Genomic DNA, 16666 nt, shown 5'->3' with positions numbered 1-16666 from the left:
TCAATTTACTTCCTTTAAAGGAGACCTGTCACTTGCCATAAGTATGTTTGTTTTTTTTAAACTTGATATAAATGCCGCTATTCTCCTAAATTCGGCGTTGTTTTTCTTTTTTCCCTGCTCCTCTCCGTTCCTGAGATATGACTCCTTTTTCCCTGTAATTAAATGTAGTCTTCATAGCCAAGGGGGCATGGCCATGAAGAACACACCTACAAAAAAGAGCTGAGGATCACACCTCCTTGGCTAACAAGACTAGATTTAAGTACAGGAAAAACGGGGCCGTATCTCAGGAATGGAAAAGCAGAGGAACAAAAGAAAAACAACGCCGGATTCAGGAGAACGGCGGCATTCAGAAGAAGTAAAAAAAAACAAACATATTTATCAGAAGAGACAGATCCTTTTAAGAGAGTGTATATGAACCAGCTTCAGTCTAAATAACTCAACATAAAAAGTGGAATGGCTTTGAAGTTTCGCATATTATACAAGTACTAAGTTAAAGCAGAGAGCTAAATTTAATACCCATATAATGAAAGTCCTAAGTTACAACGTTTGTCATAGTAAAGAGCAGAATTCACAATACTGTAGGCTTCAGAGCTGAACTCTACCAGCATTTTCATGTATGAAAAAGCTCAGGAAAGACATTATGGTGTAGCCAACATCAAACTTGTTGACTGTTTCCAATTTCAGAGAGCGGACCTCTCGCCAAAGGTCATGGGGCAGGTGCAATGTTGGCCTTAACTTGCTCTCACCATAGAACAAGCCAAGTTAATCTCCTCTCCTTTAAAAATGTAAAGGATGAGGAATAATGCCAGGAGAAGGCTATTTTTGTTTGTCCCTATGTGTAATGTGAGGAAAGAACCCACGGCAGATAAGCTTATCATCAGAGGTCTGGCAGCTAAAATTCACATTGATCAGTTGTGATCGCCAGGGAACGCTGTGGCTAACCACACGTTTATTCTGCAGCGGCCACTGCTGGAGAAATGTGGTATTACAAGTGGCCAACATATGCGGTTATAATAAATGTTTCTGCCGAGTCCTCCAGATTAGATGTTATTGGAAATGCCAGGCGGGTTGTTCTAATGGTTGGACACTGACAAGTTAGTTGGGTTCGATAACTTTTTTTTCTGTTTGTATTATTTTTTGTTCTTCTTATCCACTGTCCTCTTCTTTATATTAAAAAAGTATAGAAAACTTGCAACCTAACTGTTTCTCTAAAAATATGACTCTCTCAGCATTTTCACTTGTACTTTTTACTTTTAGCCCAACTTTTAATATTAAGATGATAATTTTATGCATCGTCTCCTGTAAACTGGAATATGTCTCTTTCTCCTTTTCATCTCCTCTGCTAATTGATACTACTTGTCTGAGTCGGGAATAGGAGAATCTGCACTGTTCAGATATATGCGAATATAACGCTGCCCTTAATATACAGGAATACAGAAGAGGTATGAGTGTGCCAACTTCGGGGAGCAAGGAATAACCGTGGGTTGTTGGGACACCTATCGGCACGACATCGACTGCCAGTGGGTGGATATCACAGATGTTCACCCCGGGGACTATATATTCCAGGTGAGAATAAGGCATAGCCTAACATTGCATTATGGAGTCAGGTAGCAAGAAATATTCCAGTCCAATCTGTGCTTGGTTCCCGCCATTAGGTTACACTTATTGTCATTCACAAGTGAGGGGCAAACCTATCACCTATAGGACTGATGTTAGGTTTTTAAAAGTTTTCAACCTACAAAAAAAAGAAAAAAAATGTGTTTAGATTACACGTGATTTGGTTTGAAATAGAATAATCCTAAACTAAATTTTACAATTTACAATGTATTTAATGCATAAGTATTCACTCCCCTTCTTAGAAATCTATTGCCCAAACTGTAGGGCTATATTTGAATAATTTAAAATATCAACTTTTCTGGCTAAAACACTCACTAATTTTTAAAAGGAAGTGGGGTCATAATAGATTAATAGGTCAACAGTGGTATTGATGGGGTCCAACATCTGGGACCACCTCAATCAGCTGTCACAAGCTCCAACATATGGACATGCTCTGTGCAGCTCCATCCATTCCACGTGTAGTGGACGCTCCCCAGGTCAGCAGAACGGCTTCTATTCAAGAGAACAGGTGCTGCTCTGCAGGACTGGGCAGAGGATGCTACATCTCCATTCCATGTGTTCACATCCAGCCAGAGCTTGTGATAGCTGTTTTGTGGAGATACCTGATCTCGGGGGACCTCTATCTGTCTGTTATTAATGACTTATTCTATGGATAGGTCATCAATATATTATAACCAGACAACCCCTTTAAGAGGATCTGTGAAATCTCCTGACTTGAATTGCTTTGTTAAATAAGTGTTTTCCCCATGAAATTCTAAATCTTTTCTTTAGAACTCTGTATTGCGCTGTCCCTCTATTGTTCCACCTGGGGGCATAACCAATCGCATACAGACCCCATAATAATCAATGGGGACCCTCTGATTCTCATTGCATCATTTGGATCAGTTTTTGACATTAAATCCATTTGTTCTGAAAAACAAAATACCAATGGAATTAGCAAAACACTTATGTGAATGAAACCTATCTCCTTTGTCTTCTTCCAAGCTCCTCTGTGTCGATTTTTGACCACATCGAAGATCAGCTCAACTTTGATGTGGTCTGTGGTGAAAAATTAACTTAGAGGAGCTCAGAAAAGACAAAAGAAAGGGTTACAAACTCCCTGCCGGAACGAGCTCACTGATGGATTCTAAGTAAGCTCATTCTGAAGCCAGGAATATATGCTGTAACACTCCGGCTGTAGAATGAAAACAGTGCAGAATTCTGAACGAAGCACAACTGCAAAAATAATAATAATAGTAATCTGTATTAGTGACATATGGGCAAAATTAGATTAGGGGGCTGAATACTTTTGCAAGGCACTGTATAAACGTAGCATGCTCACTAGGTCCAATCTGAAATAGGATCAGTTGCCCTACTTTGTGCCGGCCTTTGTTTCTATCCGTGGGGTTCATTATGCACATGTCTTTGCGATAAGAAGTGAAGCATAAAATGTGGATACTGAGAATGTGACAGATACTTTGTTTCATGTTCACGTCTGTTCTATTTAAAGTTACAGGCTGTTTGTAATATCCTAGAATGAGACGATTCCACTGACATCTCACGGGTTACTTAATATGCAAAAATGAGCGTTCAGCCGCCTGTTTGTGTCAGTCATTCCCGTGAAAGGTTCTGTACAGAATTTAGCATGTTTTGTTTGCTGACGAGCGATTATAGGGGCTCCTGGCCAAGACAATGTAACGGTAGATCGGCTTTTCCCCAAATAGAAGGGTGCGAGCTGTAAACAATGGGTGGAGGGTCGGGTAAGGATGTCAGGATGATTGGGCCACTAATATTCAATAAATGCACAATTCTGAACCTTTCCTCCTTACTGAAAATATCCCCAGATATGTGGCACAAGCTTTATAATAAACCTGATACTCTATCGGGAGAGGTTTACATTATATGTATCTATATGTAGCCACCTAGTGGTTGTGCTGTGCATTGCAGCCTGTCGGAGGTGACGTTAGTTTCTAGTTTGTCACAATATTGCAACGATTTTGCTTCTTGAGACATTTTATGTCTTTATGCAAATTCTAGATAAGGTAAAGGTGGACACAACTATAGTTAGGATTAAGGGCCCATTAGGGTATAATGAATGTGGAAGAATGAAGACTGATGGGCATACAGGAGAGACATTGAGGTTTATTACAGCTTCCTTCATTTCACATGCAAACGTTCAATAATGCATCCCTTAAAGGGGTTGTCCAGGCTTGGGGCTCAAGGCTCCACTGTCGGGAGCAGGCAGTCATGTGACCACAAGTCCGTGACTTGCATACCGACTAGACATGTCCGGCGTATTGCACGTCTAGTCGGCACATGACCGCATGTATGCAAATCCCATACTTGCTTCCAAAAAGTGACGGCAAACTTGAACCACACTGTTGGACAACCCCTTTAATGTTTCCAGTTGGTTATGCAACTGATCATATGATCATCAGGAATAAAGTAATAGGGCACAGATGGGACCAAACATCGAGCCCATATAATATCAGGGTGATTGAGAATTCATCAAGGTCACTACATGAGCATGGATTTGCCACCCTAAACCACCACCATGTTACTCCTTTGTTGCTTTACCTTTTTTTTTTTTTTTTTGTAGCATTGCTTTTATTTAATAACTTTCAGATAAGATTTCAGCATAAAACACATGCTCATTATCCAGCGCATGCAATGTGCCATCCCGATGCTCCGTTTCTCACGCTGTGCGGGCTGATATCATTGCACGGTCAAGGAGAACAGACGGGTGTGACGAAAAACCCAAAAGAATGCGTGACTATGGCGACACAGCGCGACGATACAACCCATCTTCATCCGCAAGATTCGCTACAATGAATGGAGAAACACGAGACGCTTTGTACAAAAAATACATAAATATTATCACGGACTACAACAGTACAATATAATACAAGGCGCCAACAACCCCGTAATTCCACGTCTTTACCCTTACAAGGGTGGCCGTATTCTTTTATTTGTATTGGCCAGAATTACAGTTCGGGGTTCGCACCGGAGTCTAGCGATGGTGAACTCTGAATACGGACTTCTCCCGGAAGTCAGAGAGAAGCCTGTGTTATTGTTCGGAGATCGGATGCTTAGTAAAACTAGTTGAAAGGCTTTGCGCAGCCAATCATCAAGCTTTTAGGCTGTGTGCACTTCCACAGCCATGACAGCCATGCCAGGTATTGGCATGGATGTGATTGGCCGGCGCAACACGTGACTTGGCCTGTATGAACGCCAGATCATGGGTGGTGCCGCCATTGTGCTCTGATTAGCGTAGGGACAGTGTAAAATAAATTAGTCTCTGTAATTTTTAATGACCAGCAAAGGCAAAGCAGACAACTGGGGGTTGATATTAATAGATTGAGAAGGTCCATGGATATTGGCCCCTTCCCAGTATAACACCAGCTTTCAACTGTCTACTTTCCCTTGGCTGGTTATTTAAAATATGTGGTACCCCACATACGCCTTCTGATTCAAAATTATTACTTTTTATATTTTTTTATTCTATGTTATTTTAGGTAATTTCCTTATCCTCATTTGTTTGCAGGGTAATTGTCCGGCTCTTACCCCCATTTTGCTTCCTTTTTTCAGCCATTTAGCCCTTACTGTTACCATTTTACAGCATGAAAGTTGGGGTCCCCCATTGACTTATATGGGGGATTTGGGTTCAGGGTCAAGTTCTGGTACCCAACCTGAACTTTAGACTAAAGTTTGGCTGAACTCAAACTTCCATGGGTCCGCTCATCCGTAGCCACATGGTATCTTGCTTTCATCTTGGCTTATATACAGTGGTCTTCCTTGTTCTTTCATATTCGCGTGTACTCCACCCTGTCCCACCCGATCTTCTTGCTACTTCTTTTCTCTGATACCATTGGATGCCCCATAATCGCCACCCTCTCTGGTTATTCCCCCTTTTATACGCCAGCATCGTTATCGTTACTTTTGTCCCTTCTGATGCTCCTCCATTTAGGTAACGTATCCAGAAATCAGCCGGTGCACTACCGTGCGTATTATTCTGAGCCATGATCCCTTATTTATAACGTCTCAGCCCCATTATTTCATCTTTCTACTTTCTTTACTTGCTCTTTATTGATTTTGCCTTGCTATTTTTGCATACACACCACATAACGCTGGATGCATACCTTTATCCACATCCTCAGATAATATTTGCACACATCTGCATACATTACCATACCGTTTAACCAGGATACTAGTTGTATTCCGCCTTTTTCCATTTCTCATGTACATTATTTGTGATTGTACATTGGAGGACTGTCCAGATTCGCCCACCCTCTGGGATTATTATCTGCTTTACTTCTACATTATTTATCCCCAACTACGACTTTTCAGTAAATATGTTAATATATATGTATATATAATCACCATTTTGTATATTTTGCACAAAGTGTCTTGTGTTTTTTGTTCATTTTACCTGGGGAAGGGTGGAAACATCATCACATGCATGTATTTTTGGTCACGTCCAGGGGCGAAAATAGCATTGTTGCCGCCCAATGTTCCAGGAGGTAAGGGGGCCAATACCACCTCCAAAGCAATTATTGCCTTGCACCTGACTTAGAGGTTCCGGGGTTGCCGGTTGACCAGGATCCCACCGGTTGGCCATGGACTACTGACGTGTCTGCTGGAATAGGCTCCGGCAAATTTGTTTGCTCATCTTTACCTTTGTGCACTGCAATCCCGCTACACTGCTTGTTATGGTGCGATTGACATATCAAAGAGAGTGACATCCTCAGAATTTTCTTGGCATGTGCAGCTGGGTATACTTGCACATTGCACATAAACCCGGGGTCAGAATGCCCTAGCAGCCCTCACTACCTTGGCGCATGCTTAGTGTGCCGACTTGTACACTTGTCTTTCCCGGGCATGCCCAAGAAGTGGGATTTGAGGAGGTCATGAGAACTTGGGTGCCCTTGCCTGTGCATCATCCTCATGAGTCGGATTGTAGTAGCAGAGTTCCGTCCTGGCGCATGCGCAGGTGCCCTAAAAATTTTCAGTCTGGCTTTACTGGTTTTGCCTAACAAACAGGTTTCCAGAAGATATTCTGGTCATGTCGGACCCTCTTTGACTTGTGAATCGCGCCTTAATGGATGTGATTACAAGACAGACATTGCCAAAGGACTAGTTGCAGATAATTAGTCTAGTGCATGCTCCAAAATGGGGTTTTTGTTTTTATTTTTGTGCCTCTTTTAGAAAGTTTATATAAATATCCATAAAAGTGAGGAGTGGCAGTTAAGTTGGCACGCAGAGGTACATTATGGGCCATTATGGGCCCTACGCTATGGATCTATGACTGGTCCAAAAAATCCACCCAAAGATGACAAAACGAGCTGCGGGTGCAATAATAACATACAAAAAGATGCGAGAAGAAAAACGAGAAACGTGTTCAAATCCATTGTGAAAACCCCCGAGTAGGGTTGAGCGACTTTTGCTTTTTTAGGATCGAGTTGGGTTTTGTGAAACCCGACCTTCTCAAAAGTCGGATCGTGTGAAATCGGCCGATTCTACTGTAAAGTCGGGTTCCGGTCCCGGAACACGAAACCCAATGCAAGTCAATGTGCATTCATATCTCTCTCTCTCTCTCTCTCCATATATTGTATTTGACTCCGGAAATCACTGCAGCCCAAACGGTAATATGGCTCTATGACGCCGCAGAAACCGGGCCGGAACCTATGTCATCACGCTGCCCACAATTAATTGGCTGAAAAAATGGCGGGGAAGGCGTCATTCAAAACGCGACTTTGGCGCCAAGATCGCGTACCGCATGGCCGACCCCACGCTGGGATCGGATCGGGTTTCATGAGACGCCGACTTTGCCAAAAGTCGGCGACTTAAGAAAATGACCGATCCGTTTCGCTCAACCCTACCCCCGAGGTGACAGTAAATCACGAGTCCAGATTTTTTTTTTATGTTAGTTTGCAAGTTAGATGAAATAAATATGACCCAGCGCTTCTCCTCCGCCCGGACTCCTGCAGCGCATTACTCTTCATAAATCTATAGTCATTACCCACAATGTCACCGGGGTGGAGATACAATTCATGGCGCAGCGCTTGATATATAACGGGCCCATTATCAGAATACTGTATGTGCCGACCTTGGGTCTAAGGTTTACGGCCACATTAGCGTGTTCCAGATTGGCGGAATGGAATTCCTATCGAGTCTATTAGATTGCAGAATTTTATTTCTTACGTTGTAAAATGAATAATATAAAGACGCGGCCGCTTCTTCCTCACTATTTATAGGTCGTACTGAACCCAAAATTTGAAGTTGCGGAATCGGATTTCAGAAATAACGTGATGAGATGTCGGTGCAAGTATGACGGCCATCGTATCTGGATGCATGGTTGTCACACAGGTAAGGTTGATTTTTAAAGTTGGCCATGGGTGAAATGTGGCTACACCTTTATTTATTGTATTCCCACCCCCGTACACATGCACGCTCAGTTTGTTTTAAATGATGAAATTGGATTAAGTTGCTATCACATACCTCTTGTGGTCGCTTTTCCTTTTTTGAAGGATTGGGCATGTTGAATTTCAACATGTCCAATCTTTTTTTTTACCTCGCTTGAATGTCACTGACACATTGAAAGGTTTACTTTGTGTATGAGCTTAGCTTTACCTTGAAGGATTGGGCATGTTGAAGTTCATCATGTCCGATCCTTTTTTCCTCAATTTCGAAGTCATCTAAAATCTGACACATATTACATTTTTTACTTTGTGTGTGTTCTTATCTTATCCTTCATGAAGGATTGGGCATATTAAATTCCAACACGCCCATTCTTTTTTTTTTTTATCAATTGGATGACATCTGAAAAACTGACAAATATTAAGTGGTCTACTTCATGTATGAACTTAAGCGTTCCTTCACGAAGGATTGGACATGCCGAAGTTGAACATACCCAATCCTTTTGAATGCCCTCCCAACACTAGCACTTGCACTAGCACATACACTTTGTGTATTAACTTAGATTAACCTTAATGAAGGATTGGACATGTTAAAGTTCCACATACCCAATCCTTGTTTCCTCAATCTGAATGTTATCTGAAAAACTGATACATATTAGGTGTTCTACTTTGTGTATGAACCTAGCATATCCTTCATGAAGGATTGGATAAATTGAAGTTCAACATACCCAATCCTTTTTTCCTTGATTTGAATGTCATCCGAAAAACTGATACATATTAGGTGTACTTTGTGTATGAACTCAGCGTACCCTTCATGAAGGATTGGAGATGTTGAAGTTCCATATGCCCAATCCTTGTTTCCTCGATTTTTTTTCCTCAATTTGAATGTCATCCGAACAATTTACTATGTGTATGATATTAGCTTATCCTACTTGAGGGATTGGGCATGTTGAAGTTCATCATGCCTAGTTTGTATTTCTTTCCTCGATTTGAATGTCATCTGAAATACTAACACATACTAGGTCATATACTTTGTGTATAATTTTAGCTTATCCTTGAATGATTGGGCAAGCTGAAATTCAACATGCCCAAACTTTTTTCCTTCGATTGCCATCTGAATAACTAACACATAACACATATAGTCTAGTTTGTGCATGATCTTCAGCACCATCTGTGAAGATGTCCTTTCATAGTTTATATATGGCCCAGGGATACATACTGCGCCAATCTTTATTATTAATGAAGTCTGGTTCTATGGCATTCTTTTTTAGACATAGTAGGAGGTAGGCCAGTCCTACGGAAGTTACTGGGCTGGCCATAGTATAATATGTTTGGCCACTTATGTGGAAGGTAGCAAAACAGTAATGATAAAAAATAGGCCCCTTTCAGCAGCTGCTTGACACCAATATTTACCCACCAATCACCTGCACGCCACATTCCTGCTACCCACATCTTATTTTTTGGGTAAAATTTGTGCACACGTCGCTGTCAAGGTTCTCACCACCTATTTGAGGCCCAAATAATGTGTTGCTGTTATTAAAACGCTCATAACTGTTGACCCCATGACACATGCCCCCACTGGCAGACACACCCAGGAGAGGGCCCCTGTGCAAGAACAATATATGGGCCCTTTGCCATCCAATAGCTCATCATAATGCACAATTCCACTTGCTTTGGAGGTGGTAGCGGCCCCCCGACCCGACCTCTTGGGCTCTGTGCAGCCACACAGGTTGCACCAATGATATGTCCACCCCTGGACGCCCCACCAGAAGAAGACATGACCCTATTTAAAAAAAAAAAAAAAAAAGTAGGGCAAGCTCATCTGGAAACAGGGTGCATGCTGTCATTTTCAATAATAGAATAGAACTTATCTTACTCCATCCGCCATGTAACAATGATGCCAGGATTCTAGCACCAGTGGGCATTTTAAAAAAAGCATTCCCTCTAAAATATAGGGCAGGTTTAATCAGTGTTGAAGATTTGTCATTGGGTCAAAAGTGACAAGTTTTTGCTCTTATTGTATTCCCACTGCTCCTCCGAGTATTCTTTTTTTTTTCTCTCTCTTTTCGTTCCTTCCTTTTAAATCCGTCATACAGGTCCAGAGATATGGGGCCTTGTTATTTGGTACTACTTTTTATTGTCTTTACCGAGGGTGGCTTTGCTGACAAAGATAAATACACAGAGCTGCATAAAGACACGCCCCCGAGGATCCTATAAACCACACCCCATTGCTAAAGACCAATGAAAAATAGCAGTAAATAAAAAGCCCCATATTTCTGGAACCGTATGATGGATTAAAAAGGAAAAATAAAAACACGGAATACTCAGGGGAACATCAAGAATGAAGAACAGATACTGGACATTTTTTGACCTGGTGATAGATCTATCTGGCTTCATGAAAATGCCAGATTCTTAAATGCCACATTCTTAAAAACACATCATTGTTCTCTCGTCAGGTGATGCATACAGTACAGACCTGGAAGAAGAATTTGAGAGCCAGCAAAGACTGACAAACAACCTCGTGTAGGCGCATCTGGTGTTCACGAAAAACTGAGTCTAAATTGATGATCACATTTGATGTAGAACATTGGACCCCAATCTTGCCCATCTAAAATACAGCGGGCCGGTCATGTGTCTCTACTTCATATAACGGCCCTAAGAATTCGTCCTGTGACAAACAACAAAAAAAGGGCAACGGAACTTGGGACTGGGAAGATCAGTCAACTATTGGAAATTTTCAGAATCACGTTGGAAAAATTTACCATTGAACCTGACGGAAGACAAGTTTTTGGCAATCAAAAATGGATGAGGTGTCCATTACACAATTATTTTCAGAATGTGTCAGCCGAATATTAATTACCGTCCTCTACAGGGCAGATCATGTGATAACTAAACTCTATCCAAACTAGAAAATTTGGGAAAATTGAGCCTCGAATTTTTTTTTATAATCTGTTTTTTTTTGTAATAATGTTATCTACATAGAAAGATATGAAAAATTGAAAATAACTTGTCTTCCTGCAAAAAAAAAAGTGGCTTCCAAATGGCTGCCTTTTCTAAGTCTACTTTCTTGCATGGATATCAGAGCTGGAGTACAGATGATGGCAGTGATGGTTCAGGTCAGCCCGTGTCTCACTAAACTCTGGAAATAAACTGCTGCGGGAGATTGTACTGATCAGCACAACACACAGAGGACGAGAGAGGTGCACCGCTGACCCCTTTCATCTTTCACTGCCATCATCTGTACTCCACATGAGTATGTACTGGTATCAATACAGATGAGGGCAGCAAATAGACAAGAGTTTGGATACCACTTACATAAGTTTTATTTTTTGTTACAGAAATAAGGACAAATCCCCTAATAAAGTGATTTGCAAAGGTTTAATAACTAAAATTATTAACAAATGACTGGGAATTTACGTACTCTTTAATTACCCCACAAGTATAGTATTTATCGTATTTATATACATTTTCACTCTTCCAGCCAGATCCTCATTGCTGTCTTACAGGGAGGAAAACAGCGCAACATTTTGTACTGATCGGAGTTTCTATTAAAGGTGCAGTCCACATTCGTTATAAAACCTGTAGACAAGTAATCAAAACTTCATCAACACTGCCAAATAAAACCTGCAGATGAAGACTATCACATAGACTATTTCACAAAGAATGATAAATGTTTTTAGAAAAAACAAAAAACTGAAGAGTAAAAATATTATACAAATAGTTATCATGGTCGTGCTGTTTTTTTTTCCCCAACAAATAATTACATATATACTTTTATGTTTGTAAGACATAAATGCATTGAATGAACAGTATATGTAGGAGCTAACACACTATCGAAATGACAGTAATCTCTACAAATGAGGGAGTCAATAAAATTGCAATTTTTAAGTAATTTTCTTGTTCTGAAAGCAAAAAAAATAATTCACACATTACAGTCAGTGTCTAGAGATCTTCTCGTCTCCTAATCCATCAATGTATATAATATATATATATATACTTCCCTCTCCCCCCACTGGGGGTGGTCTTTGTTGTCCTTTCTCATTCTTGGGTCTTCTACCAGAGGCCTGGGAGGTTGAGGGTTCTGCGCAGGATACAGGTACGGACTGGGGCTGAAATTCAGTCCTGGCATTTGAAATCACACAATTTGTCCCCGTCCCCATGAACCAGATGAGATATATCACTAATATTACCCTGGATGGAGGAAAGGAAGATTTTCTACAAGACCAATATTTCTAATGATACCTGAGACCTGCTGGAGTAAGTGACGGAGTCTTAATTTTTTTTCTTTATTTTTTTTATATAGCGCTAACATATTCCCGCAACGCTTTACAGACATTATCATCGCTGTCCCCGATGGGGCTCACAATCTAAATTCCCTATCAGTATGTCTTTGGAATGTGGGAGGAAACCCACGCAAACATGAAGAGAACATACAAACTCTTTGCAGATGTTGTCCTGGGTGGGAATTGAACCCAGGACTCCAGCGCTGCAAGGCTGCAGTGCTAACCACTAAGCCACTGTGCTGCCCGAGTCAGCAACTTTGTGCTCCATCTCAACTCTTAACAGTATGGGTATCTTGAGAACACCGATTCTGTTAACAATGTAGCAGACAAGGCAGCTCATGACCAGACCGGCCCTTCTGGTATTTGCCAGAATTGCCAGATGGCCAGTCCGGCTGTTGAGAACTCTGTGTTCAGGCTCCCTCTTGTGGTCACTGGTGGTATGGTGTGACTTTTGCTTTGGGCTCCCCCTGGTGGCTTTGTCTGTTATCCTGCTGGTCTCTGGCTATCAGCTGGTTCGTTATCCTCTGGGAGGTTCCTATATAGCTCTGTTTTACTTTCACTTGTTGCCGGCTGTCGATGTAATCAGTGCTACTCAGATTCCTTCTGACTACCTTGCTCCCAGTCCATCCAGGATAAGCTAAGTTTTGTTTGCTCATTTTTTGATCAGCAGTGTTTATCATGTTTTCTGTTCCAGCTTGCTAAAATGTAATTCCCTCGCTTGCTGGTTGCTCTAGTGGGCTGAGTTTCTCCCCACACACCGTTAGTTGGTGTGTGGGTTCTTGAAATCTCAGGATGGATATTTTGTAAGGGTTTTTTATTGATCGCATAGACCCCTGCTCTATTTTCTGCTTTCTAGTACTAGTGGGCCTCTTTTGCTGAATCTGATTTCATCCCTATGTATGTGCCTTCTTCTTACCTCACCGTTATTATTTGTTGGGGGCTTCTATATCTTTGGGGATTATTTCTGTGGAGGCAAGCGAGGTCTTTCTTTCTCTTTAGGGGTAGCTAGTTCCTCAGGCTGGCTCGAGACGTCGAGGAATTTTTTAGGTACGTTCACCGGCTACCTCTAGTTGTTTTGGATAGGTTCAGATTTGCGATCAGTCCAGTTACCATCTCCCTAGAGCTCGTCCTTAGTTTGGTCACTTGCTGATCTATTTGTGATCCTCAACCACTAGGGATCATAACATCCGGCCCTGGCAGGATCTTAGTTGTTCCCAGTATTGCGCTTTTCTGGACAGAGTTCAGAAGTTGCTCCTGGGATCTGTTGAAGCCATTCTTCCACCTTATGGGTCACTGCTCCGAGTGCTCCTATCACCACTGGAATCACTGGTGCCTTCACCTTCCACATCTTCTCCAGTTCTCCTTTGTGCGGTTCTCCAGTCTCTCCATCTCCATCTTCACATATTCCTTCTTCCTGATGTTGCTGTCACTTGGCACTGCCACATCAATTATCATTGCTGTCTTCTGATCCTTGTCTACTATCACAATGTCTGGTAGGCCAGCCAACACCTGCTTATCTGTCTGGATATTGAAGTCCCACAGCATTTTAGCACTTTCATTCTCCACCACTTTTTCTGGGATCTCCCACCTGGACTTAGGGGGACTTAGCCCACATGCTGTGCAGATGTTCGTGTATACAACTCCCGCTACTTGGTTGTGGCGTTCAGTATACGCTGTTCTTGCATTTTGCATCCTGCCACTATGTGTTGGACGGTTTCTGAGGTTTCTTTGCATAGTCTGCACCTTGGGTCTTGTCTTGTATGGTAGAGTCCTGCTTCTATGGATCTGGTACTTCGTGCTTGCTCTTGTGCCGCTATGATTAGTGCCTCTGTGCGGTCTCGGAGTCCAGCTTTCTCCACAATCCAAGCTGCTTGAGGTCAGGAGCTGAGCCCACCCAATTCCCGACATATGATGGCTGTTATTCAGACATTATCTGCCAACAACAGTAATGGGTGGAGTTGAACTCCACCCACAGCTGTTATCTTGTTAAAGGGAACCAATATTGCCTTGCGCTGGCGTGTACTCCGGAGGAGAGAATGAACTTCAGTCCAATATTGCGGCCAGCATGCAGCCAGCAGGTAAGGAAAGGGTGAATCAAACACCCGAAAACCCCGCCCATATGACCCAAAACTGGTCCCGCCAAATTCAGGTGACAGGTTCCCTTTAAATGCTGCTGCTCGTGATGGCTGCTAGGTGGCCTGTTGTTCTCATCGACCCCGACGGTGCATGATATAAACACAGCTGCGCTACCAATATCAGACACACAGCAAAAAATACATTTAGAAATGTACACGTTATCAGCAACTCCCAGCTAAATATGTGACTGTGTGATCAGTGGATAATGAGGCCATTTCAAAACGTGCTTCAATGACATCAAGATCTTATCATTAAAATAAACAGAACAAGCAGTGACCCCTCGTTGGGGTTCATCTACGCATTACCATCCCCTTCATAGACTGAATGTACATATAGATAAAATCAAAATCTCATTAGGAAACTTTATAGAATATAAACTTAAAAAAAAAGTACAAAATGTTTTTACATAGCGATAATCAAAGAGAAGGGGAAAGTTGACGACGCTTCTGAAATCTGCAAAGGAAGAAATTTCCCCCAGAGCGACACTTAATGACAATTCTCGACGCCTCCGTTATATAATCATGCAGTAACGTATTTATTAAAAAAACAAAACAACAAAAAAGAGGAACAACTATATGGCGCCACCAGGAGACAAAAGGATAAAGTAAAGATGTAACTTGAAGCACTCGATTTCCAATGCAAAATCTGTAAGATGATCCGCAGTCCCCATGTGCGCCACTTATAGCTATGTCCTTGGAATAACGGACCAAAAACAAAAAAAAAGCTAACGTAAAAAGTTATTATACCACAATAAGGCTTGGTTTCCTTTAGTATCGACGGATCTATGCAATAATAATTATAAACAATGTGGTTTACAGACACACCATCAGTCAATTCTCCAGTATTGTCGCCCACATTCCCCTCTTTTGGGATCCACGCCCTCCAGACTCTTCCAACCATCCTCCCCGTATCATCTGGGTCAATCTTATCAGATCCTCCATCACTTTGGTGTTTGGCTTTTCTTTTTCTATTCCCCTAATCCTAAGGGCTCATTCTGACATCCGAGCAAATTGGTCCGAGCACGGCCGCAGGTTTCCCAATCCAAGTGTGACAACTTCATGTATATCTATGAGGCTGGGACACTGGATCGGGAGAGCCATGGAGAGTCCATCCTCAAATCGATTTGCATGGACTTCTGCTTGAGTCATTACTCCTAATTACATACCAATCAGTGGCGTAGTGCGGCTTCCCACAGTGCAATAATGTCCTTTTGGAAGACAAGGGACACCACCCCCAAAGTGGTAGGGGGATTCTCAATTAACATTTTTTTATATGCAAATCTACATTTGTAGACTACGTCATCAAATTCCCTTGTGGCTTACTTTACATTGGCGAAACAACACAACAGGTCAAACACAGAATCTCACAACACAAGTCCACTATCAGTTGTTCCTTCTAGAGATGGGCGCAAAAAGTTTGGGTTCAGGTACCAGACCAGTACCCGGCGCATCTTGGCATCGTCCAGGTTGAAAACTGTTTATCCCCCAGACACGTTGTACAGGATAGTTTGTGGATTAAGTCCGCGCTGCCACAATAATACAGATTCGAATGTAATGAAAAACTCTGGTGGTTTATTCAAAGCGTTTCAAGGTCTATCTGACCCCTTCATCAGGAAAATACCACAAAGACATATGGTATGTCTTTGTGGTATTTTCCTGATGAAGGGGTCAAATAGACATTACATTCAAATCTGTATTATTGTGGCAGCGCGGACTTAATCTATAAACTATCCTGTATAACGTCTCAGAGAAGGTCGCGCTGGCGGCCCGTGGATCTGCAGCAGCCGATACGCACATGCTTTGCTTTACACATCAGTTGAGCAGTTCCCTGTTTAAAAAACCGCACTTAATCTGAGCATAAGACCCTATATGCGCTTTTTGTCTCCCTAGTCTACTATCCCCAGACATGGAATACGACGTGGGACAGATCAATGGATAAGTGAGAAATATGTGTTTTTTACATTTTTGTTTTATTAGAGAAGACGCGGGATTCAGTGGAATTCAGCGTTAGTTGAGTATAACTGTGTTTGTTATTTTGAAATAAAAAAGTAAAAGTATGTTTTGTTTTATTTCAAATAAAAGACTTTATTCTGGTTCTGTCTTTATTTATACATAACTATTGGATTAGTAATGGACAGGTGCCTCAGACGCCTCTACATTACTAAGCCATGGGCTTGATGTCACCAGACAATACAAAGGTGACATCAACCCCACAAATATTAACCCCACTTGCCAC

At 41.8% G+C, this 16666-nt stretch overlaps 1 protein-coding gene across 1 annotated transcript in view; it reads left to right on the top strand.

The window, feature by feature from the left end:
• The window catches only part of LOXL4 (lysyl oxidase like 4), a 93807-nt gene extending 81958 nt beyond the window's left edge, over nt 1-11849 (top strand). The window contains exons 14-16 of the mRNA XM_077258331.1: nt 1430-1566; nt 7851-7962; nt 10469-11849. Of these exons, the coding sequence (XP_077114446.1) occupies nt 1430-1566; nt 7851-7962; nt 10469-10539 (320 nt within the window). The 3' untranslated portion in view covers nt 10540-11849. The remainder of the gene's footprint in view (nt 1-1429; nt 1567-7850; nt 7963-10468) is intronic.
• Nucleotides 11850-16666: the final 4817 nt, after the last annotated feature.

Source organism: Ranitomeya variabilis, chromosome 4 (assembly GCF_051348905.1).
Source record: "Ranitomeya variabilis isolate aRanVar5 chromosome 4, aRanVar5.hap1, whole genome shotgun sequence".
Lineage (NCBI taxonomy): Eukaryota > Metazoa > Chordata > Amphibia > Anura > Dendrobatidae > Ranitomeya > Ranitomeya variabilis.
This window is presented reverse-complemented; position numbering and strand designations above follow the sequence as displayed.